At 49.4% G+C, this 25,230-nt stretch overlaps 2 protein-coding genes across 5 annotated transcripts in view; one reads left to right on the top strand and one right to left on the bottom strand.

The window, feature by feature from the left end:
• LOC134514805 (uncharacterized) overlaps positions 1 to 11,148 on the bottom strand; it is a 110,936-nt gene extending 99,788 nt beyond the window's left edge. The window contains exons 1-2 of one of the 3 annotated variants that reach the window (XR_010070821.1): positions 9,998 to 11,148; positions 4,813 to 5,071 (exon numbers count right to left, since the gene is read on the bottom strand). The gene's annotated coding sequence lies outside the window, so the exon portion shown is untranslated. Of the gene's footprint in view, positions 1 to 4,812; positions 5,072 to 9,997 lie in introns of those variants that run through there. The other 2 variants (XR_010070822.1, XM_063333087.1) reach the window with 2 other exon arrangements.
• On the top strand, positions 8,197 to 17,794 carry FOXG1 (forkhead box G1). Of its 2 annotated transcripts, none has more exons than XM_063333085.1 (2): positions 8,197 to 8,359; positions 15,265 to 17,794. In XM_063333085.1, exon 2 carries the CDS (start codon positions 15,437 to 15,439, stop codon positions 16,814 to 16,816), a length of 1,380 nt encoding a protein of 459 aa, XP_063189155.1. In that variant the 5' UTR covers positions 8,197 to 8,359; positions 15,265 to 15,436; the 3' UTR covers positions 16,817 to 17,794. The 2 variants fall into 2 exon arrangements, with proteins under 2 accessions (XP_063189155.1, XP_063189156.1); XM_063333086.1 differs by lacking the exon at positions 8,197 to 8,359 and adding an exon at positions 14,922 to 15,036.
• The last annotated feature ends 7,436 nt before the right edge of the window (positions 17,795 to 25,230 follow it).

Genomic DNA, 25,230 nt, shown 5'->3' with positions numbered 1-25,230 from the left:
GCGGCGCACGGGGAGGCGGTGGGTCTTGGAGGAGGTGCCAAGGGGCGCGGGAGGAGGAGGGCACCCGAGGGCTGAGCCGGGGCAGCCGCCCAAGCCCCGGGGTTTCCCTCCGGGCCTGGCCCGGCCCGCGCCCACCGCTCCCGACCACGTGGAGGGCGCTCCCCGCGGTGGCGGCGGGGCCCGGCGCAGGCGGAGGCGGCTCGCCGACGCCACCGGGCCGCCGCCGGGGCAGGCGGGATGCCCCGGCGGCTCCGCGGCTCCCCCCGGCACGGCCCGGCCTGCCAGGGCCTGGGGAGGGGGCCGGCGGGGCTCGCCCGTCCTCGCCAGAAGCCGGGCGGCTGAGGCGAGATATATGGGAATGCGCCAAGGTATTCCCGTAGGGACACCTCTTGCGGCGGCCCCGGTGGTGTTTTAGCCGCCTCCTCCGCAAAGGAGTCGAGGGCAAGGATCTGCTTCCTAACAGCCCTGGTAAAATCAGACATACGAGCAGGTTCCTAATAATCCTCCAGAGAGGGAAGGTGACGTGACGGCTGGGATGTGACATCCAGCGGGCACCTTCCCCTTGCAAGAGGCCACTAGTCTCGTTTTCCTCCCCTCGGCGGCTGCAGCGCGAGGTTACCGAAGCGGGTTATCACCTGGGGAATGAGGCAGTGAAAACTACCCACTTCTACGGGAATCGGGGAAACACAAGGAACGTCCAAAAAAACCAACAACAACAAAAAAAAAAGAAGGAAAAAAAAAAAAAACAGGGAAATTACAGGTCTCAAGTTTTCTTTAGTTTATCTGCCAAGGCTTCCAAGCAGGAGGGAAAAGGAGCCTTTGGCTTTTTGCTAAAGGAATCTCTGTGCATTCCCGACTGCAACGAGGTCTCTACGCCGTCAAGCACCTCTCTTTCATATTAGGTATGATGATCATAATAATAACAACGACCCCGAGAATTGTGAGACAAGAGCACGTTTGACAGTGTTTGAGAAATTCAAATACAGCTGCATCGGCTTTGTCTCTGGTTCAGTCACATTTATTTCCCCAAGCTAGGCAGACAGCCTGAGTGAAGCATGACAATGAGTTTTGTAAATAGCAAATGGAAGGGTTTGCTGGGTTGTTGGGTTTGTGGGCTTTTTTTTTTTTTTTTTTTTTTTTTATTCCTCCCCTCCCTGTTTGATTTTACTCGCAATCCAAATAACCTTCCTCAGCGAATATTTCAAACGAGAGAATGTGAGCGGGAGGGGACGAGGGGGGCTCATAATTGCAGGTTCCCTTTGGAGCTGGAATTAAAACGCTGGCGGCGTGTGTTGCAGAGGAAAGGTGCAGAGGCAGCCTCCGCTCTGACTGCAGGACGCTGTGTTGTCACTGCCATAGCCTTTATTTACAGCCAAGCACTTGAGAGCAAACGCCGCTTCAAAAGCGGGCAAGTTGTGGGCCCTACTCTTTATGCTCCAGGCGCCAGGGTTGTCCCCCAGCGGTGGGAGAGGGTCCCCCGGCGGGACAGGGGACACCCGGGACTGGGGCCCTGCTTCCTCCGCCGGGACGAAGCGCCGGACTCCGCAGCCGCGCAGGGAGCGCCCCCGCCGCGGCCGCTGCCTCTGGGCAATTCGCACCTTCCCTGTTGAGATCTGCGCGTCCCGAAGCAAGGGGGGGGGGTGGTCATCTGGGGTTACAAAGGTCTTAGTTGGTAAAGCAAAGAGGTGAACGCTAAGACCGCTCGTTTCGATCGGTTACTCTTGACAGGTTCAAGTGTCCTGGGCTTGGAACTGCGCACAGACCCGCACCCCAGCGAAGGCGCTGGGGGTTGGGGGTGAAAACCATTTCTTTTTCGTGCACCAGAATCCTCTCCCTTATTCAGGTCAGGTCGCCACTCCTACGGACCTCTCCTGCTTTCGCTGGGTGAGAAATGTATTCCTTCCTTTTATCAAGCTCTTACTCTCACCCTCCCCCCTCCATTGTGTCAAGGGAAAAACAATTAAAATAAAAAGAAAAAAAAAAGGGGACGAGTTAAAATACATTTGCAAAACCTTCTGCAGCTCTTCCAAACTTTCCCTGCTTTCTTATCAAAGCCACCTTCCCGGTGGGAGAGTCGGGGGAGCTTGTTTGTTTGTTTTGGGTTGGCTCGAAACTCTCAGTCTGTCGCTTGTTATTGCCTAGCGTGCTCGTCTCCTCACGGCCGACTTCCCTGGGCGATGCTGCGGTCCTTGGCAGCTGGATCCCAGCCGCTGAGCACTTCACCTGATGCACAAATAACCCCCAAAGTTTCCCGCAGAGACTATTGTGCTTTGCTAAGTTTGACTGAACACGCCAGTAACTATTTTTCTTGGGCTCTTTTTAGCCCTCCGCGGCTTCAGTGAAAGCCTTTTCTTGCGGCTGCCATTGCAGCCCCTATTCATGAGGAAGGGCAGGAGACGGACGTCGGAATCCTTAACTTTTCCTGGCAGGGCAGGAGGGAGGAACGAAGGGAAAGCGTTGCTCTTCGGGAAGCCCCTCACGATGCAAGGGACGTCTGTCCCTGGTCTCCGCAAGGCAAGGAACGAGATTGTAATAATAGAATACAAACATGTGTTTTGTTTTCCATTAAGTCGATAGACCAGACAAGGTCTGCCCGGGGGAAAAGATGACTTGAGCTGTTAATGAGAGCTGACACTAACATTTAAATAGTAAGGGCTCGTTTCGCCAGCGGTGTCTCGACAATATTGCTTTTTTCTTTCTTTTTTTTTTTTTTCCTTCTTCTTCACAGCTCGGGGAAGTGCCCACGCTGGGCTCGGGCAGTGCGCGCAGGGAGAGTGCCGGCCCACGGGGACACCTCGGAGGGGGGAGATGGAAGGGACCGCCGCTCCTGCCGTTCTGCTTTGTTTTCATGGAGATCTTTTCTTTTTTTTTTTTTTTTTTTTTTAAGGGCGGGGAGGAGAGGCAAAAGCGTTTAGGTTTGTTTTTCTCTCTCAGTGCCCCGTGTGCGTAAACACGAAAAAAAAGACACCAAGAAGAGGGAGCACACGTTTTGTACTGATAACAACACCGCACCGAAAACTTCGGGGCGTTTGGGGGCGGGGGGGAGGAATACAACGGTGCCCGGTCCTTAGGAAATCAACGGGAAAACGCGTGCCGAGGGGCGGGAGATGTGAGATGTGTGAGATGTGCTCCCCCCGCTCCCGGGCAGACCGGGCAGACCCTCTCCCTTGCCGGTCTGGCTGCCTCCCGCCGCACGGCGGGGTAGCGGCGCGGCCGACGCTGCCGCCCCTCTGCCGCTAGATGTCGCCGGCGCCGTTCGCATCGGGCTCCCTCCCCGCGGGAAGCCGCCGCCGCCGCCGCCGCCGCTCCCTTCCGCGCCCGGCCCCGGGACGGCCGCCGGGGACCGCTCGGCTCGACCCTGCCCGAGCCGGGCCGCCGAGGCCCCTCGCCCCTCCGCTGGGCACCGCGGGAGGGGGGTCCCGGGGGGGGAGCCTCGGGGGTCCCCGGGGCGGCACGGATTTCTGCGGCCGCTGAGGGGGCTCTCTCGGTTGGCGACACCGGGGCGGGGCGGGGGGCTGCTAGGTGAGGGACTTTTTGGTGTGAATGACACAGAAAAAAAGGTCTCTGCCGAAGACACACAGGAGGCGTCGAGCTGGGAACCTCGGTAGCGTGTCCCGGCGGGGATGTGCGGAGTTTGTGCTTCGGACCGCTTGCAGGGGGCAAAGGGATCCCGGGGCGCTGCGGGGTGCTCGGCTCCGAGGGGATCAGGGTCCCATCGGCAGAGGCTGCTGCTGGGCACCCCGGGGTGCCCCGCCAGGGACCCCAGGGCAGCCTGCGACAGAGGCGACGCACGAAATCGGCGGCTGGCCCTGGGAAAGGCTCCAGAGATGAGCATTTCTGTTGTGTGAAGTGCCCGCATTAGCAGCCCGAACACGTAGGAAAAGGCTGACATCTGCGGTTTGGTACGAGGCACCCGAGGAATGACAGACCTCCTGGTTCGGAGGGGTGCGGCTGCGGCTGCGGGAAGGAAACCTCCTCTCCTGAGGTTTCCTGGGGTTTAAAAGCCGGGGTACGACACCGTCTTTCAATTTCGGACATTCACCGTCAATGCCCAGAAGTGAGAAGACAGAGGGAGACCTTCGGTATAAACTTTAAGCCTGATTCCAGTAGGAGAACAAATAATAATAGTTTCCAGGCTTTTATCACCGGTTTTCAAAATAACACATAAAATCGAGGGTGCACAGTGGGTCATTTTTCTCAGCTTTTGTGTCAACGCACCTCTGCTTTTGACTCCTCAATGCATAGTTCAATCCACCCCTGAATTTTTCCATGCCCATCCAGATCTCTAGCCTGAGTGAGAAAGAAGCCAGAGCTACTTTATTTGTAAAGAGCCGCAAGGGCTGGCGAAACCCGCCGGGGCAGGGGAGAACTTTGGGAGTCGGGCTGCGCTGCACTTTCCCCGCACGGGTCCGTGTAGCGTCCATCCTCTTATGAGCACACACAGACACACAGACACATACATCAGGGGCAGAAATTTGGAGAGCTGTCGAGAGGGGAAGAGAAATAAGAAAACAAAATTAGAAAAAGCAAAACTCGTTCGAGATTAAAACCGGGGGGGGGGGGGGAGAAAAAAAGAAAAAAGAAAGAAAGAAAACAAAACACTCAGAAAGAGGAGCCCTGGAAGTTTCCTTTAGCTCTCCTCGTATTTTCTGTAGTTTGAACTGGGGTGTTGGAGTCGCATCACGGAGGACATATGCCATCTCCGCGGGTCTGTATTTGTATGATCAAAATATTAAGGGGCACTCTTTCTCCGATGGGTTTCCCAGCAAGGGCTCAGAGAGGAGCAACACGGCTAAATGGCACCTTTAAGTATCAAGCTGCGGGGCAAAGGATGTAGTGTAAGAAGAGATGAGAATATGCTTGGCATAGCTGGTATTTATTGACAACTCCAAAAGGAAATAAGTTTAAGACAAAAAAACCTTAGTTATTCCATGACACAATTGTTGCACAAACTGCCTTCAATCAAGTTGTTTTGTTTTCAGGGCTCTTTTGCAAGCATCTTCCACACGCTTGGTTTGAAGGGAGAGATCTCATGGGCTGTTCTGCATTTTCAGGGACGATCAAGTCAATCCTGAGAGAAAAGAGTCGCTTTAGAAGGAGAGAAAGTGTTTCTTCGTGGAGTTCAATTTATTTTTTTAAACGCCGTATCTCAGAGAAAAGGCCTCTTATAACAGATTCCTAGATCGTGTCAAATTATAACAAACTGAATCGCAAGAAGCAATTACAAAGCAAATATTGTGATCGGTGTTGTGGGTAAAATCGGAGCCGGGTTTATAGAGGAATATTAACTCTGATTTTTTTTTTAAATCAACAGTGATTAGATCTGTGTTAAGCCTAAAGACCTTTTCCTGTAGATGGCGTCCTTTGGGTACTGAGTAATCAATAATAATACAGTCGTACTCAGGAGACTTTATTAAGGCTTGGATAATAAAATAATTAATAATATTTTTTAGTTATATATCCATTGAAAGCGAAAAAAAAATCTTGATTTATCGTAAGCAAAAGTGTGTTTCTCCTTCACGTGGATGCAAATAAAAACTGTTTGAATAAATAAGTTGTTTCTGAACATTTTGTTGTCAAAGTGTTAAATGTCCCCGTCATTTTTATTCAAACACTAACATGATTACAGCCAATTATATATTCACCAGTGTTCTTTATTTTAGAGTAATTGTACTTGTCACTAATAAAACAGAGACATAATGGATCGCTACTGTTCTGAATTTTAAAGCAATTTTCTGTAATTTGATTGAATTATACATCATCTCCGCTACTTTTTTTTTATTTCTATATTTTGAAATCCTATTTTCTTGAAAATTGCAGCTCTATTCCTGTTTTGTTGCTCCTGAAGTAACGAAGCCTTCTGTAACATTTATAAATAGAGCCTCGTCCCTTTTGAAATGTGGAAAATCATAATTTCAGCTCCAGCATACTGAAAGCTTTAGACTTAAAATCCGAAAGTCCGGAGGAGCGCCTAAACCAGGAAAACACTTGGCTCAGCGCGATGTCCTCCTCTGGGATGAGATGAATATGAGCAGAGAAAACAAAACGGCGCCGTGCATGGGAAGGTTCGATCACTTTATTGCGATGATTTGGTGCGCTTTTTGGGGCTCAAACACAGAAACACGTCAAGAGAAGCAGTTCGGTTGCTAATATTTACCCCGGGAGAATAGGTAAAGGCACGGAAAAAAATACAGCGCCAATTACATTCTTCCAAGCAATTAGAGCCATTATCTGTATACTGTCCGTTTGTTCTTTTAGGTGGCGATTATAGGTAAGAAGCCCAAGAGTGACTTGGCTCTCTGTAGGCAGGGACAATAGAGGCGTAGAACGATACAGAAGTGTATGCAGATATCGCACACGCATGGAAAATATTGCGCTGCCTTATTATACTGCTCCTCGGGTTGTTTTGCTGAGGATGAGCTCTCCGAGGGTTGTTTTTTTGTTGTTGTTTTTCAAAGCCGAAAACATGCCTTTAATTTAGCAATTGTATCAACCATCAACGCGATGAGATATGATCCGCGTTGTCGCCAAACACAAATCAAAAAATGATACAAAGGCTTTCACAAGTTAATTTCATATGACAAAACACGTGCCCACCACAACAGATAAAGTTAAACTATCATTTGCAAACCGTGCGATTGCGTGAAAAGGTATCTCTTAGGTACAGTTAGCACAGGCAAACACGAATGTTTTTTTCCAGGATTCTTTGTACTGTAAGATAAAAGCCAAGGGAAGGCACGGGAATCCGGGTGGCTCACTGTAAGAGTCCTTCAGTAAAGCCTTAGCGGGACATGATCCCGACCCTCAGTGAGAACACGCTTCTTGCTTTTAAGGATTCACTATTTAATATAAACAGAGAAATTAGCTTGTAGTCGCCTTGGAAGGGAAAAAAAAAAAAGTTATCTACTCCTAAACGGATATCGTTTTATTAATCCCAACGTGTACGAGGATTTGTGAGCTTTTTCTTTACTCTCTTTTATTGATGTTTTGAAGTGAGCGTGAAAATAAAGTGTAATGCCATCCTCTGTTAGTATTCTGCTAGTAGGCAAATGGAAAGTATTTATTTGTTGGAGCTTCCAGAGCTACGGCATGATTTCATTATTTAGGTGGAGTTTATGGCTCGATTATAATAAACATTGTTTTCTGAAAACTCCCTAGGAAACATAACCTCTGTATGTATGTGTGTGTCTGTGTGCGTGTGTGTGTGCAAGCCTATGCGAGCGCCCCATCCAAAAGATGGAGAGGAGAAAACACACAAAGGAGATGCATCCCGGGAGAACTGTTTTTTTCAACGTTTTTCCCCTCCGCATTGTCACTGCACGGAAAGTCTGTCTGCAGCCACTTCTCTTTCTTGGTCAAATTATTGTCGAGGCAAAACTACAAACCCCAGGCTTTAGCGAGGCACCGTCCGTGCTCGGTGGGAGGGACACAAATGGGATTTAACTTGTTGCCAGTCGTTTTTGTGTGTTTGTTTGTTTGTGCTGGTGCTTTAAAAGCGAAACAAATTCCAGAAACAAAGCGGGGGGGGGGGGGGGAGGGTGGGGGGTGGCGGGGAGGGGGGGGACTGGGAAGGGAGGGAGGAGGAAAACAAGCTCTGTATAAAAGACATATCATATTAAAATAATACATGAACACACCCACTGATATCAAGGGTACGATATCAGCCCTTCCCCAAGAAACTTATTTATAAGTGGTAGCGGTTATAATCATCCAACGAGCCCCTTACCATCACTCCCCCCTCCCTCCGCTAGAGAAAGAAAGAAAGAAAGAAAACATGGAGACCACCCTGCCCGATATAAAAAGTGTTCAGAACAACCTACATAAAGAGCCAACTCCTGCCAGCCCTACTCGTGCGAGGAGACCAAGGAGCGAGCAAGGTCTGCTTCCCGGGCAGCCTCCCTGGAGCTAGAGCAAGCCCCGCCATCCCGACACCCGCCAAGTGCGGGTCCCACCGCTACCGTGCGGCGGCCGCAACGGGCACCGGCACCTCGCTCCGGTACCTCCTCCTCCCGCCTGAGCCCCAGGCACGGAGGAAGCTAAAATCGGCTTTGCTCCGAGGCTCGCCAAACGCCTTCTCCTAGAGGGGTGTATAGCTGTTTATGGCTTTTGTGCTACCCCGAGCATTTTGCTATGGTTACAAGGGGGCCCCGGGGCGGGAAGGGGTGGGGGGGTGGGGGGGCGCGGATAGGGGAGGATGTTGCGCTTTTGTAGGCCCTAAAAATTGGATCCGCGGCTGATCTCTCCGAGACCGAGATTCCGCCAAGCCGAGGGGTGCGGTGGAGGTGCGGTGCGGTGGAGGTGCGGGGCGGGGCGGAGTCGCGCCGAGCGGGCAGCGGCGAGCGAGGCGCGGCACGGTCAGGTAGGATGGACCGACGGACGGACGCGCACCCCCCGCGCCCGGCCGCCTTCTGCGGAGCGCTGGGGTGGAACAGCGCTGGGAGAGAGACTGGATCTGTCCCTGCGCTGGGGGAGGGGGAGAAGGCCGGGGGGGGGGGGGGGGGGGGCGTCTTTTCTCTCGAGTTACCGAAAAACTGCAAAACCAGATACATGTGCCATTTGCCAAAGATTATGTTTATAAGAGGCTAAAGAGCTTTAGAACACCACCATGAAAATATTCCAGCAACAGCTTCTTAGGAGTCAAAGAGCAGCTAGAAATCTCTTCAAGCATTATTTGTTGGGTTTGGTTTTTTTCTCCATGTCTTTCTCTTTCCCTGTATTTTATTTCCCGATTGTTTAATTCAATCTGGTAACTCCGGTAAAGGCACTGTGTTGGCCAAGAACGTTTTAACAGTAAACACAGAAGAAAATAAAATGATGTATTTAAACCTCGAGAACAGTACAAGGTTTTTAACTTGTCCATTTTCCCCCCTGAATTTTATTATCGTCGTCTGCATAACTCTGTGGATAATTCTTAAGGAATATTTTAATTTTCGGTTTGATTCCTGAATTAGGGAGAGCTTTTGTTACACAGGGACACGTATCACCTAGGCAGGTGTGACGGCTGTCTTATGCACGCTGGCGTATAAACTAATAGCGACATTTAGGATCTAAAAAACCGCACGTCCTAACGTTAAAGTTGGCAGCGAGTGTAAAAATATTCTGTTCTGAAGAATCCTGGCAGTGGCAGCTGAACACACCAAATCTAGTGGATGCTCTACACTCTCTAGATAGGCTTTCCGTGGATGGTATTCTACAGCTACAGGAATAAATAAATAAAATCTTCAGCTTTTAATTAAGGCGATTTAATTCAGACCTCTCTACCCAGCGCGGCCGCCGTGGGAAATGTATACTCCAATGTTTACTCGGATCTCTTTCTGTCACTATTCTATCTTGTCTTACGCTTACGACACCAGCAAAGCTTTCTGCCCCCCACAGCCATTGTTTCCCATTTCCACGTTCTCCGTCCAACCTCTGCCCGTCCAGGAACTTCCTAAGTTCAAGAGGAGCGGAACTCTTTGCACCTAGGCGATTAATGTCATTGTTTTAACGCTACCTCTCCCCTAGCTGCTCAGGCTTCTCAAAGGTATACAGTACCCCGCTGGCTGTTCTTTCTGGTACAGTGCAGCTTCTCAAAAGATCATCGGATGGAGAAATCTAGCTCTTCTTGAAACATTTAAGCAACTGAGCAATTAGTTCTGAATGGGGGTGGGGGGAGGGAAGACTAGAGAGCCCAAGGAGGGGGGGGGGGGGGGAGAGGAGATACAACACAACTAGCCCGAAAACAACAGGGGTGGGGAAGCATGGGAGGGGGACTTAAAATGTTTGTATTTAAAGGGTGCTTGCAAGGTCTTCGGCACAATATGTGCTGCTCTCCTTAAAGGGGCACTGAGTGCCAATAACCATTAGTCATCCAGTAGGGACTTTTCATTACAGATCTATCTTTAGGGGGAGTTCCCCGAAGTCTCCAAAGGGAACATAGCTGCGGATTTCAAACCCGGTCCAGTTCCAGTCACACAGTGCCTGCGTCCCTGCTGCAATAGAAGGGAGAGATACTTACCAGAGTTTCGTGAGTGCGCGGAGAGCCCAAAGGTCCCTGCAGTGCTCCTTTCCTCTGCGGAATACTATCTTGCATCCGAGGCAGTTCCCAGTCTATATTTGATGTTAACATTTATGCTATCTCAAACACGAGGCTCTCCCATAGACATTTTTTCCAGGGTTTTCAAGCAAATTTCCCGGTGCCACAATGTTATGATGGAAGAATGCTGAAATGACAGGCCTCGTAGACGCTTGTCTTAATCATCGGCTTCTTAATTTAGTTTTAGTGCTGTGGTTTTGTGTGTGTGTGCGTGTGTGTGTCTGCGCGTGTGTGCGCGCAAGAGAAGCCTCTGACAACCTGCAGCTTCCTAATGACTGACGAGGCAGGGCTGCTGCAGCAAAGTAACACTTCCCTGGTGTGAAGACCTCTTACTGGGAAGTTTAGTTCACTACTGTTCTCGCAATCCTAATCGTATAACCTGTAACCAGAACCCATGGAAGAAGGATAAAGCATGCTAAATAAACTAACTTCTAATCACTAAACGTTAGCACCACTACCAGCTGTTGAGGATTAACTGGAAGTTGGCTAGAGACGGACACCTAAAGTTAAATCTGCAAATCCGGATAGAAGGGTGGGCCGCTGAATACTTCTTCCTCGCCCTCTTTGCCTCCTTTCATCCATCCACCTCCAGTCCCATTCACCCCTCTTCAAAATGTTTGACTACCTCTTTCTCTTTGTTAGCTCACAGCTCCGTCCCCATTCGCCATGCCTTAGCAGCAGGGTATCAGTGTCTGCTGAGCAGCCCTTACCTTAATTGCCCAGGTAACCTGGAATAAATAAGGCAAGCTTAGAGTCAAGGGGGAATAGAATTATATATGCGTACATCCAGGCGTTTACTGTACCGAATGTGATATTACTGATTGTTAAAACGAAGTGTCCCGACTCGTTTCATGGAAGCATGATGCCATCGAAGCGTGGTTATTAAATACCCTTTCTTCATGGCTGAAAAAACCCTCATTCATTTCTTAAGCTGTCAGTACATTTTAGCAGCTTAACCCCTTGAAAGAGCCTGAGAGTACAGAGCCGCTATACCCGCGTGAAGGGGGATTGAAGGCTGGGGGGTGGCGGGGGGTTCGCTATATCCATAGAGCTTACAGTGGAGAGGGTCTGTTTTTCCTTTGGCCTTTAATTTAAATAAATAAATAATAAATACAATAAAATTCGAGGGAGAAAAGTGTGCAGTTGAAACACTGTCCCTGCGAGTTATACCCAGGAACTGCACGGAGATCGCTGTTGAACGGCACTTCAGCCAGGACATTCCAGCTCAGCTATTCAGCCCCATCCTGACCCCGGAGCTGGACCCTGTCAGCCCATCCCCGCCGCTCAGCGCGGCAGCCCCGCACCGCAGGCGAGCGCGCAGGTGAGGGAGCATCCACGCTCCGCAGAGCGCTGGATCCCCTCTCCACACCCACCCGCATTTCACAGGGTTGGGGCCGTGCACTTCCCTTCCATGGCACAAACTTCTTCTCCAGACACCCCACAAAAACTTCCCTGTTAGAAAACGCTGCCGTGAGGGACCTTCTCACAAGAATCCGAGTTTAGCCAGAGCTGAGGGGCCAAAGCAGCCGCTCACGCAGTGCTGTGGCCGCGCAAAGCTACCGCTGAAGTGAACGGGAGCCATGGCCAGGGCAGAGCTCAGGGCAGAATTGGTGTTAGAGCAAGACTCCCCCATTTCCAAAGTAAATATCTCCAGTTGTATAAACGCAGAATTTTCTGCAGAGGAAAAAAAAACCAAACCAAAACAAAAAAAAAACTCAAAAACCAACCAGAGGGACTTGAAAGTTAAAGTCCAGCAGAAATAATAATTGACGTGGCTTCTCTTACATATCCCTTCCTGTCCTGTAAACAGTGAATTAATCTTCATGGGCTTAGAAAGATATGTACTACATATTGGACGCAACATTTTCTTTTTTGGTAGAACTGTACATCCACGGCATTAAAAAAATATAATATAAATCCTAAATTTGTGCACAGAGCTTTATTCTGCTGACATGACAAATGACTGAATGTTAAATCCAGATCACCAAACATTTTAAAAGTGTGCTCCTTTCGGTGTTTGCCCTTTGCTCAGAAATGCAAAATAATAAAACGTTTATTTTCTTCCCTGCTACATTTTCATCCCTGATCACAGCGCAAAGTAAACTCAGCTCTGACCTAAGAAACACCACAACGCATTAAAATTTCAACAGGCAATGTCAGTGTTACATTAAACGAGAACTCCTCCAGTTCGCTGCAGAGCTGGGATTTGAATAAAACGTTCAATGTTAACAAACAATACACACGTTTGGCACTTTGTGTATTAAATGGATCAAAGAGATTTGATAAGGCACAATACACCATTTGTACAGACCTGATTGAGTTAATATAATATCAGCAAATTTTACAGCGAAATGAATCTGTTTCTTTTCTTTGTGTTTAAAACCAGCACAGATTACAAATTTTAATGATCTGAAAATGTTTGGTATACAAAATCATGCTTATTTCAGTATTAGCAAAAACACAAGAAATTTTTCAACACAAACACCCAGCTGTGTCTATTTTAAAAGCAGTTCAATGACAGCTTGCACTTATGAGCATGCAATCAGCTAATTTCGCTTTTTTTTTCTTCTGTGTTAATCAACACTTTCCTTCCTGCATATCAGAGTACAAATAGTATAGTTACTCCACATCAGTAAATGTTTACGTAACCTGTCCTTTCTCAAGAATCCGGTTACACCGAATCATTACATGCTAGACCGAGTAGGAAAACGCACTGGGCCCAGCCACCCTAATGGGATCCTAGTGCACCATAATGACACATATTAGTTAATGATGATCATAATCATAATAATATGCAGGAATCTTACCTTTCTTCTTACCCCTAGCTATGGTAGAGTCGAGTCATATCCTCCACATCGCACTCTTCCTCGAGAATTCCCATACATTGACTTCAGTGTTGAGCAATGAAATAATTACAAATTTACATCATTTTTTTTTAAAACCGCATTTCTAAAAAAAAAAAAGTAAAAAAATAAGTGTGGTTGATCATTGACTTTTATCTCTTTTTTTGTCAGTAGCAACCTGTTATGAAATTGGATAAATAAATACAATTGTGGTAAGGTCATTCGAGGTTAATCCAATGCACAGAGTTCATGCCATTCCCAATTGCAATTGTTTATTACCGGTCCGTTGTAATTGTTCTCGTTATTTACTCTCTCTTTCTCACACTCGCTCTCCCTCCCTCACACACACAGACAGACACATATATAAAACGCACATCTACACGCAACCACGTTTGCTGCACTGAGCTCTAACCGGAATTTCCCCGGGATAAATTGTTTTAGGTGGGGTTGAGCTCCACGTATTATTTCTACGGAACAGGTTTTTTCCTACAGCACAAACGTAAACTTTAGGCAGCTTAACGCGGCGCTATACGTTGCCTTTGCCTACAGCTTCGGTTTGACTGTGATCAGCGCGCTCTCCATCCACTACCTTTCCCCTTCTACCTCCCGAGGAAGAGAAGCTGCGCGATTTATTTCGCTTTGTTTCAGGGTTGATTCTTTTGTTTGTTTGTTTGGGTTTTTTTTTCCCCATGCTGACAGTAAGAAAGGAGGTGATGTGGACGATTAACATCCGATTCCTCGGTCCCGGGAAACGGTAGCCGTAAGCCCGAGTCTCCACCATCGCCCGTACGGAAGGGACGCCGGGCAGGCGGCGCCGGTACCGGAGCGCTCCCTCTGCCCCGGCGCCCGCCGACCCGCTCCCCACCAGCCCTCTCCCCTCCCCCAGCAAGACTAAACCCCGCGGAACCGAAGCCCCGGTGGCCAGACACCGCGGGCCGTGCCGGGGGCCGTCAGGAAATTGCAATATGTATTTCACGGGTCATTAACATTGTTATTTATTATTGGGTTTTTTTACACCTGACACGCGGCCTGCGCTTTTCTGGCTGAAACCACCCGGCAGCGCTAAGGAGGACAGAGAAAGGACCCCGGCCGCCCCCCGCGCTGCTCCGGCGGCCCCGGGGAGGGCGCGGCGGGCAGGAGAGCGCGAAGCCCGGCTCCGCCGCCGCCCTGGCGCCGCGCCCGGCCGCCGGAGACACGGAGAGAGAGAGAGAGAGCGGAGAGGGAGAGAAAGGAGAAGGGTTTGCTCGTTTCCGTGCCTCCCCGACTCACGTTCCGGAGCGTGGCGGACAGGGACCGAGCGGGCCGGAGGAGACCGTCTTCCCCGGCAGGCCGCGGCCTCCGGCCCACCCTGGCCCGTGGAGGCCAGAGGCCCGCCCCGCCGTCCGCGTCCCCTCCAGCTGGTTTGGTTTTTTTTTTCTCTCTCTCTCGGTAAAATAATAAATAGAAATAACCGACACCGGGGCCTAGAAAAAATAAACTCGCCGACTGACTTCGGCGGGATCCGCAAAGTAGTACCTCCGCCGCCGCGCCGCGGCCTCCTCACCCACCCGGCCTCCCACCCCGCCTCCTTCGCTGCCAGAGGAGGGGGGCAAAGAGGGACGGGGCAACTTTTTAGGTCCTCCGGAGAAACTACAGAGTCGGACAACCGGCCGAGCCCCGCCGCCGTGGGACGGGCGCCGTTTGTTCGGCGTGAGGGGATTTGTGCTCGGAGCGACGGTCGGGGAAGGAGGGGTGGGGGTGTGTGTGTGGGGGGGGGGGGGGTTGTGGGGGCGCGCAAACCGCCGCGGTGATGCGCCCCTGCGCCGGTATCCCTGCGCCGCGGGAGCCGCGGCGGCGGCGGGGGGCGGGCGGGCGCGGCGAGGGGCGGGGCGGCGCGGCGCCATTGGCCGGCGGGCGGGCAGACGCGCCGGCACGCCGCCGGCCCTGATTGGGCGGCCGGTGGGAAAGGTTAAACCAAAAAATTTTTTACAGCCCCGGTGCGTGTCTGCAGCTCTGAAATTAATTGCGGCCAGGGCGGTCTGTATAGCCCGTCTCCGCTCGCTCCTCGCCGACCCGCCGCTGCGGCTGCTCCGTCCTCCCCCCTGCTCTGCCTTTGCCGGGGGAACCGGGCACCATGAAGTAGCTTTTTTTTTTTTTTTTGTGTGTGTTTGTGTGTTGTTTTTTTTTTTTTCCCTGTTGTTGTTGTTGGGTTTTCAGAGGGTTTTTTTTCCCCCTTTTTTTCTCTCTTTTTTTTTTTTTTTTTTTCCTCCGCTCTGACTCGGTTTGATTTTATCTGATTGGTGATTATTATTACTATTATTTTTTTCCCTCCCCGGCGGTTCCTGTCCTTGCTACATGACTTGCCAGCGCTTGAGACTGCGGTCCAACTGCGCTGCCGCCGCCGCCGCTGCCGGTGGTGCCGCCGCCGCTGCCGCTGCCGCCGCCGCCGCTGCCTCGGCCACCGCCGCCGCCGCCGCCTCCGCCGCCCCGTGCGCTGCTCCCTCGGCCGCTGCAACTTTCCCCCTCAGACTAGTGTGTGATGTTGGACATGGGAGATAGGAAGGAAGTGAAAATGCTGCCGAAATCCTCCTTTAGCATAAACAGCCTGGTGCCCGAAGCCGTCCAGAGCGACAACAACCACAGCAGCCACAGCCACCACAACAGCCACCACCCCCACCACCATCACCACCACCACCACCATCACCACCACCCGCCGCCGCAGCAGCCCCAGCGAGCCGCCGCGGCCGAGGAGGAGGACGAGGAGAAAGGCCAGCTCCTCCTGCCGCCCCCCGCCGCCGCCGCCTCCGGCGCCCTGGAGGTGGCCAAGGCGGACATGCTGGCGGGCAAAGGCGAGGCGGGCGCGGCGGCGGCGGCGGCGGCGGAGCTGGAGGAGAAGGAGAAGGCGGCGGAGGAGAAGAAGGGGGCGGCGGAGGGGGCCAAGGACGGGGAGAGCGGGAAGGAGGGGGAGAAGAAGAACGGCAAGTACGAGAAGCCGCCGTTCAGCTACAACGCGCTCATCATGATGGCCATCCGGCAGAGCCCCGAGAAGCGCCTCACGCTCAACGGCATCTACGAGTTCATCATGAAGAACTTCCCCTACTACCGGGAGAACAAGCAGGGCTGGCAGAACTCCATCCGCCACAACCTCTCCCTCAATAAGTGCTTCGTCAAGGTGCCCCGCCACTACGACGACCCGGGCAAAGGGAACTACTGGATGCTGGACCCCTCCAGCGACGACGTCTTCATCGGGGGCACCACCGGCAAGCTCCGCCGGCGCTCCACCACCTCGCGGGCCAAGCTGGCCTTCAAACGGGGCGCCCGGCTCACCTCCACCGGACTGACATTCATGGATAGGGCAGGATCCTTGTACTGGCCTATGTCCCCCTTCCTCTCCCTGCACCACCCCCGGGCCAGCAGCACTTTGAGTTACAATGGGACCACGTCCGCCTACCCCAGCCACCCCATGCCCTACAGCTCAGTGTTGACTCAAAACTCCTTGGGAAACAACCACTCCTTTTCCACGTCTAATGGGTTAAGTGTTGATAGACTAGTCAATGGAGAGATACCTTATGCCACTCATCACCTCACAGCAGCAGCTCTGGCCGCCTCAGTGCCGTGTGGCTTGTCAGTCCCCTGCTCCGGCACCTATTCCCTAAACCCCTGCTCTGTAAACCTCCTAGCAGGACAGACGAGTTACTTTTTCCCCCATGTTCCTCACCCTTCAATGACTTCTCAAAGCAGCACTTCAATGACGGCCAGGGCAGCCTCCTCCTCCACGTCGCCACAGGCGCCCTCCACTCTCCCCTGTGAGTCCTTAAGACCTTCTTTGCCAAGTTTTACAACGGGACTTTCCGGAGGACTTTCTGATTATTTCACACATCAAAATCAGGGGTCTTCTTCAAACCCTTTAATACATTAACATCCATGGGATCAGACTGTAAGTGAACATTTTACACACATTTGCATTGTAAATGATAATTAAAAGAAAAAAAAAAGCAAAACAAAAAAGTCCAGGTATTTTTTATTAAGTCCCCCATTTTCTGTACGTTTGTTCAGTCTTTAGGGTTGTTTATTCTTCCACCAAGGTGAGGAGTGTCAGCAAGGTGCAATGTGGGGAGATTACAATGTAGACTATGAAGTTTGGAAGACAAAATTATAGTAGAATGTGTATCTAAATAGTGACTGCTTTTGCAATTTTTTATTCAAATACGATAAATCTATCACTAAAAGCCGTCAGATTCTCCATGTTTGCAGTATTATAAGTTATCATGGATATGTCGGTGGGTGCAGAACTTGAAAGGAAAAAAAAAACCCACTAAATTTATGAAAACTATAAAAAAAACTTAAAACGTAATTTGCATTTAAGCAGAATTAATACCGAAAGATGCCCAAGATACGTTTCGGCCATTTATTATTTTATCCTTTTCTTTACTGAACTGCTTTTTTTTTGGGGTTCCTTTTTTTTTGTTTGTTTGTTTGTTTGTTTACTTTTAGACCAAAGATTGGGTTTTAGAAAATGCACTCAGTGTACGGAGTAATTTAAAAAAACAGCAACGTTATTTCAGTTTGCAGCACTGCCCGTTCAAATGAATCAGAAGGGGACAAAATTAATGATTGCCTTCAGTTTGTGTTGTGTATATTTTGATGTATGTGGTCACTAACAGGTCACCTTTATTTTTTTTCTAAATGTAGTGAAATGTTAATACCTATTGTACTTATAGGTAAACCTTGCAAATATGTAACCTGTGTTGCGCAAATGCCGCATAAATTTGAGTGATTGTTAATGTCGTCTTAAAATTTCTTGATTGTGATACTGTGGTCATATGCCCGTGTTTGTCACTTACAAAAATGTTTACTATGAACACACAGAAATAAAAAAATAGGCTAAATTCATATATACTTGATAGTTTTTTTGTCTCTTTTATTAACTAAAATTAATATTCCGGAGGCTTTAAAGTTGCAGGGAGATCTGAGCGCTGCTTATAACAGCAGTCCACCATTTTTCACATGCTCCTTTCTCCTCCCCCCCCCCGCACCCCCCCCCCCCGCTCCCCCCTCCGATAATATTGTCTTTAACAGTATTTTCAAATGTAAAGGATCGGGGTATTTAATTAAACACAACGGCTACTATTGTGATGTCCGTTTTGGGGCAGAACTCTTATCAAGTCTGCTTAAAAAATTGTTCGTATGAGGTAGGGTGTCTTACTTAAAAACTCTGCCTTACGTTGAAAAAGCTTAAAATTGCGTACATATATATACATATATGTACACACACATATAAATTTAAGTATATATGCACACATTGAAAAAAAAAAACAAAACAGGTTTTTTAAATCTATTGCATAGGTACGTGTTTTTCTTGCAATCTCCGAAATGCATTCGAAGAATTATTCTTCTGAAAGAAATTAATTTCGACACTATGATAACTGGAGACCTATTAACTATGGATGTCTATGTGTGTGTATATACCTATACATATTATTAGCTTTCACAGAACCATTTGATCAAATTTAGCAAGCTATGATACGTGCGTGTACCAAATGCAATCCTTGTTTGAGAGGAACTCTGTTCCGGAAGTATCTATGCTGCATGTATTTGTATACTTTTAATGCTGCAAACGCTTTGGCTTTAAATATTGTAAAAGTAGCGGTAGTTTTTCAGTTAGAACCTCTCTCTTCTGTGTGTTTCCCCCCCCACCCCCCGCCTCCCCTGCCCCTCCGGACGGGGGAAGGAGCCGAGCAGGGGTGAGATGAAGTTGCAGCGCGCTGCAGTGAGGCAGAGGGCTGGAGAGGTCACGTGACACCCTGGCTTGCATACCGATGTTTAAACGTTTTAGGAAAAAACAAAACAAAACAAAAACAAAACCAAAAACAAAAAAAAAACCCAAAAACAAAACCATAGAGAAAAAGTAAACCTGTGTGGACGCCTTTATTTTTAAAGCTTTGAAACGGGCTGCTTTTTCGCTGTCTGTCTGCCGATGGCAAGGCTTGCTGAAGCCCACTGACCCACGCGAGCGCCCCTAAGTGTGCTCCCTTGCCCACAGAATCAATCCATTAGTTTTAAGGGGGCAACGCTAGGACTAATTTTAAGAAGCGTTTAATCCTAGGAAAAAAAAAAGAAAAAAAAAAATTGGTTTCTTGAGGAGTTTAGGGAAGCCTCTAAAAGCCGCAACTCTTGCAAATAATTAGAAAACTTGTGCAAAAAGGTTTAGGAACTAATTGGATCCCGCGGTGAGTCCGCAGAGGACAAGTTGTTCATTTGTTACGTTTGTGTAGTCTAAACTGGGCTCTGCAGCGGTGCAATAAGCCGGCGGCTGCTCACAATAGGCCCAATGAAAAATAATCTCCGGCTCGGAGATGTTATCGCAAACACTTTAAAGAGCTGATCCTAGAAAGACAGAAAAGAGGAAGAAAAGGGGGGGGGGGGAAAAAGTAGAAAAAGAAAAAAAAATGCCGGGGGGTGAATAAAGAAGCAATAGCAAATACGAATTCTTCCAAACAGAATATTTGTCATGCTGAAAGAATAAGGGAAGGGAGGGGAAATCTTCCGAAAATAAGCAATAAATAAACAGATGCAAGCAGATCTGCAGGAAAGGGAGAGGAGTGAAAGGTTACGGATGAGAGATGGGACACCCAGCTCTGCACTATGTGGGGGAGAAGGAGAGAAATCTCTGATATTCTTGGCTTTCACTCTCACTTCTGCAATTCAAAATTAATCATCACTATGAGAAAAAGGTTGCTTTGTTTGGGGGTGAAGAGATGATACCACCACTTGGAAGCGCCTACCCTCCCCCATATTCTTCGCTCTATTGTCATTAGAAGAAGTGATCGCAAAAAACTAAAAAACAAACCTCCTTTGCAACAAACCTATCGGAAATAATAAAATGAAATAGGTGTGATTTAAACTCTTGAAGCCTCGAGACCCCGTTCTGTATACTTGTGCCTAAGCAAGTTAAAAGAATGGCATCTGCTGCCGCTGACAAAGGACATGATTTATTATTTACCACTTGCAATTGGTTGTATACTGTAGGAAATCCAATAGCACATACTTAAAGTATTATTTAGTTCGCAATGTAAAAAAATCCGCCGACAGTGTACTAGGAGGAGGAAGAAGACAAGACAGGTTGGAGGAAAGCACAATCTCGCTATGTCAGAGTTTGGGGTTGGCTAATAAGCATTAATTAGATAAGCGTGATGCATAATAATTCCTGAAAAGGGTAGCCCTGATGTATGTCTCTCTAGGCTCCGTTTAAGCAAGCACCCGCTCTCAGTGCTCTCCTTTAGGTTCAGCATAGCAAAGTGCTGCCTGAGCAGTTCAGGTGCCACAGACTTTTCTCTCTTTCTCTTGCACTGGGGGAAGGGGTGGTTGTTGAGCTGATGATTTATTCACGTTTCCATACACGTATTACCAGCAATGAGACTATCTTTGTAAAGGGGAAAAAAAAAAAATAATGCTAAAGTTGTCACGGATTGTGGCAGGACTGCCAAGGCCCCAAATATGCCTTTACCTTTGCCTGCTCCCCAGCCAGAGAAACCCTTTTGTTCGCTGAGGATGTCTTTTAGGCTACTCTTTGCATAGGCTCGTTCGGTACTGCATGTGAGGTGGTAGGTCTGGTTGGTTTTGGTTTGGGTTTTTGTGTTTGTTTTGTTTTTGTTGTTTTTTTTTTTTTTTAAATTTATTTATTATTATATATTTTTAAAACAGGCAATAATTCTGTTATCTGATACTTGTTTCTATGGCGGTTTATATGTCAGATCCTCAAGCTAAGCTTTTAGGATTTTTTTTTTTTTTTTTTTTAGTACGCACGTTTATAGAATGTTGCGGTGGTTTAGCGTCGTTTCTTTAGCATTTCCTAATTTAAACTGTTTGTGGGGGACGGGTGGTCTTTATGGAATTAAAGAGCTATTGTTATTTTCCTAGTTGATGTTTGAGGTGATTAACTTTGCTCGCAGAGCTCGTAGGAGAAGAAATCTGCTCATCAAGAAACCTCCAATTACGATTTTAAGATTGCTTTCGCAAACATGTTTGAGGGATAATAAACTGTAACTCGAATCCACAATGGGATATTTAGCCAACCAGTTTTTGACATATTTTAAATATTTTTCCTTTGTTTCAGTAAAATAGCAGCCTTTATATGGAATGTATTCTTACGAAAGGGTTTAAAAGAAAGTGAACAATAATATATTTTGCCTTAAATGGCACAAAACTAGTGTTTGGGAGAGTGATAATTTTTTTTAATCCGGTGCTTGAAAAAAAAATAGTTTAACCGGGACGTCATTTTACTCTTTATAACAACTTCTGATTATTATTAAGATTTATGTCAGAAATTATGATTCAGGTACACACCCCCTCACCACTTGTGTTAATATGAGGTCGTAATCACCACGTATTCACTATTCACTCAAGCAAAACTCCCACTGAACTCCGGTTACGTTTTGGCTGAACCACATCAGAGTTTTGCTTAAGAAAGAACATTGAGTAAGGCTCACTGTTTTATTAGTGACTATATTCTTTAATTGTTCGTATTTTCCCTTAGGACGGAAAAAAAAAAAGTGTCTGCCAGTAGACAGTCACTGCTATTTACTTAATTGTATAATATTCGAATGATACACCCGCACAAGAAAGAAAGTATATGCGCATACATATTACACGACTACAAAATCAACGAATGGCAATAAATATGTACGCGTATATATAGGCACACACAACCCTACAGAGGGGTCTGTCTGTCCATGCACTAGTGTCTGTAGCAGCTTCTCGGCACTTTTGTGCACTGAAATGTTCTTGTTTTGGAAAAACTCCCCCCCACCCCTCTACTTCTCCCCCTCCCCTCCCGGCGGTGAAGGTGCCTGGGTAAACGGGTCAAAAAGTGGTGGAGAACTGGGTTAGAAAGAGGTGAAGGTGAAGATCATTAGAGGTTTTAGGGCTGGCTGTGGCTGTTTTGCTGGGTTTGTGTGACTGTGCCCAGAGGGCGGAGTTCCTGCACATTCCTACCTCACCGGAGAACCTGCCCTCAACTCCACTGCAGCTACTCCAGAGAGATGGGACCCTCCAGAAGAAACCTGCCCAGCAATCCCAGCAAGCCTTCCCACCAGAAGGGTAGGTGCACTTCAAGAAAACCTTCCCTACTTCTTCTCCCAACAGGCAGATCCATGTGATACGAATGAACAGAGATGACAGACTTCTGTCTAAACGTACTGTTTCCCCGTGCCCCCTGATAAGCAGATCGCCCGTGCAACCGAAGCACAGTTTCAAAACACCAGTTACACAAAAACTGCGTGTGCCTAATGTTAGGATTTTTTTTCCTCTCTCTTTTTTTTCTTTCTTTTTTTTTTTTTTTTTTTTTTTTTTTTGTCTCTTCCTCAAAGTGTTTCCTCCCCCGGCCTCCCCCCTCCCCCCCGGGCTCTTTCGTTTCAAGCGGTAAGTTGGAAGTTTCTTCGCCGGTTTAGCAGTTCTCATGGTTTATCTGCAGATTTTTAGCTCGTTTTGTTAACGTGCTCTTTGTTTGCTTGTTTGCCACTAACGCCAGAGAAAGTCACACGGGTGCAATGTTGTGTTTGCCTTTTTTAAGATGCCAGGAGAAACTGCCTCTACCTGCAAGAAAGGCGCACGATGGCACTTGGGGATGGGAGTCCTCCGCCGGCACCGGGTGAGTGCGGATTTTACTCCTCTTTTACACTCAGGAATCAGGTAGCTACACTCGTGATTTGTGTCCGCTGGTATCAGGATGGGAGGGAGCGCGGTTCCCGCAGATCCCTAAGCGTGCCCTGCCTTTTTGGTCACGGTTAGGCGTAGAAATATTATGGGGGCTAGGCAAAATTCCCCCGCCACCACTCATTCCGGAATGAAATTTGTTCCTTGTTCCATCTCTGCTGTATGAAAGACGATTTTAGCAAGGCGAGTATAGGCGGATTCCGGAATGAATTATTTCTAAAAAATCTGAGCCTGTCATTTGAGAAAAAGCGATGGGCTTCTCGCACCTTTCGGGGGTTGTGTAAAGAGTGCTATTATCCCTAAATTATCAGGAAAGCGGCTAAAAGCCAAAAATTCTGGGACAGCAAGGGGAGAGAGACCTTGCAAAAAGTCGTACCTCTAAAACTGGGCTGTTTTTTGCTCTGAGTGCTCCGTCGGAGCAAATGCGCCTTTACAACCGCCGACCCGACCACGGGCAACGTTCTTGTTCACCGCAGAGCTCCAGGCGCTCCCTTTGTCTTCCCACTCCCCAAATTCCGTCCCCGCGTTCTGGTTGTGTGGAGATTTACCTTTCGACAAGCCGAAATCTCGGGATAGGGGCGGAAGTTTAAACCACTGCTTTGCCCAGCTTGCTCACGCTTGCGGGTGGGACCAGGCGTGCGGGTGCGTGGGCAGGACCCCGGGACGGGGCCCTCTGTGGACCGACTTGTTCTTGTTAGTTGTCCCGCCGCGGCGGAGGGAGAGAGCAACGCCTCGTGTCCTCCCCCACCCGCCCCCCCCGCCCCCGGTGGATGAGTTAAACCCCCCTGCTGCTGCCATTTCTAACTTCACGAAAATAATTAATTTTTTAATAGACACCAAATGAAGTTTTTCCGTGATGCTGTGAGCACCTCAGCGTAGGGGGAAGCGGTACCGAGCGAATGTCTCCTTGGCGCCGCAGGCAATGGCCCTGGTGCGGGGGGAAGCGTGCCCCGCACACTCCGGCCTTAACTTCTGACCGAATCGCCGGCGTGCTGCCCGCCCCCCCGCCTCAGACCTGCCCGCGGATGCCCCGTGGGGTCCCGCGGGCCACGCGTGGACCTCCCCACGCCCCGCTCTGCGGAGACCGGCGCCCACCCCCGCGTGTCTCCGGGAAGGCAGGCACCGGCTCTGCCAGATCCGCCCCCCCGAGCCCCGCAGTCTCACGGCTCGCGCAAAGCCGCCGTGCCCGGACATGCGTGTCCGCGGGGGCCGGGCCGGGCCGGGCCGGGCGGGCGGGGGCGGCGCGGCGGCGGCGGCGCTGCGCGTCTCGCGGGCTGGGGGCGCTCGTGCCTCGCGGGAGAACCGTCGGTCCCGACGCCGCGGGGACCGGCCGCCCCCGTCCCGGACGCCTTCTTGAAAGTCTGTGTTCACTCGGGGCCTCTTTCACGTCCCGGCGCTCACCTGCCTCTTGGTGAAAACTGCGGTTTGCAGGCGACAGGCGCTCGGGTTCGGAGGGCTTGAGTCCTCCCTTCCCTCCCTCCCTTTCAGAAAGGAGGAAAAATTTGAAGTGTCCTCCGTGCGGACTTAGGTTTGCGTCTTGGTGGCCGCCAAGAGACACATGCTACCGGCAGGGAAATGCGTTTAAAGTCCTCTCCCCGCGAACCGGTCCAGGATGCTCCGATCCAGGAACGGTAGCGCAAAAAAAAAAACCCCACCTCCCCCTCCACCGGGGCAAAGTAAACCAGCGAAAACTCGAAAAACAAAACCAAAGGAAATAAAACAAACTGCCAAAATAAACAAATAAGCAAAGAAACTACCAGCAACTTTCCTCCCCCCCCCACCCCCCCTTCCCCCCCGCTCCTTCTTAAGACCGTGTAACAGAATACAGTATCAGGCTAGCGAATTAGACTTAAAGCGAGCGGATTTACTATTCTCAATCGGGGAAATGAATGCAAAGTCCGTTTCAAAGAATTATCTCTAGGGAGTCTTCCAAGTGTATTTGGGGTTATCCGTGATTTGAGAGGAAAGACTAAACGAGAGGGAGTCTGAGAAAAGCCTGCCATTGTCACCCTACCCTAAGGTGAGTAAAGCATCCCTGTAAAGTTAGCTGCAAAGAGCTGCTTAACCTAAGACCGAGAGGTGAAAGCTCTCCTCGCCCGGAGCCGGCTGGCCAGAGAGCCTGAATTTCGACCTACAAAGGCGGCACGAAGCCCGGGCTCTCTTGGTTTTTGGTTTTGTTTTGTTTTGTTTTTTTTTTATTTTTTTTTTTTTCCCCGCGGTGGGGAATTCAGAGTGCTTTGCAATTAATTTCGCAGAGGCACCTTTTACAGGGAGGTAGGAAGAGGTGAAAGAAGCCCTTCCCCTTCGGGGCGCTCCCGGTCCGCGGCGGCGGGAGTTGGCGGCGCTCCCGGCAGCTTCTCCCCCGACGGTGGCGGAGGGACGGGGTCTGCTGCGGCCGCTCTGCGGGGGGAGACCTCGCCGAGCTCTCCATTAACTTGGAGGCCCTCCAAGTTAAGTCTTCGCCCTGCACTGTTCATTAGTGGAAGGAAAAGAACTCGCAGCCCGCCCCACCAACCCCCCCCCCCCGCTTTTGCCTGGTTTCCACCCAGAAATGATCTGCTCGCAAGTATTTAAGATTAGATAGTCTGTTAAATTAATCATATCCAAGAGCAGACAGGT

This window comes from Chroicocephalus ridibundus, chromosome 4, assembly GCF_963924245.1.
Source record: "Chroicocephalus ridibundus chromosome 4, bChrRid1.1, whole genome shotgun sequence".
Classification (NCBI taxonomy): Eukaryota; Metazoa; Chordata; class Aves; order Charadriiformes; family Laridae; genus Chroicocephalus; species Chroicocephalus ridibundus.
The sequence above is the reverse complement of the archived record's forward strand: the minus strand, read 5'-3'. Positions and strand labels throughout refer to the sequence as shown.

Bases quoted from the DNA above. Each gene is read 5' to 3' on its own strand.
- FOXG1 (XM_063333085.1), top strand. From the start codon at position 15,437: ATGTTGGACATGGGAGATAGGAAGGAAGTGAAAATGCTGCCGAAATCC.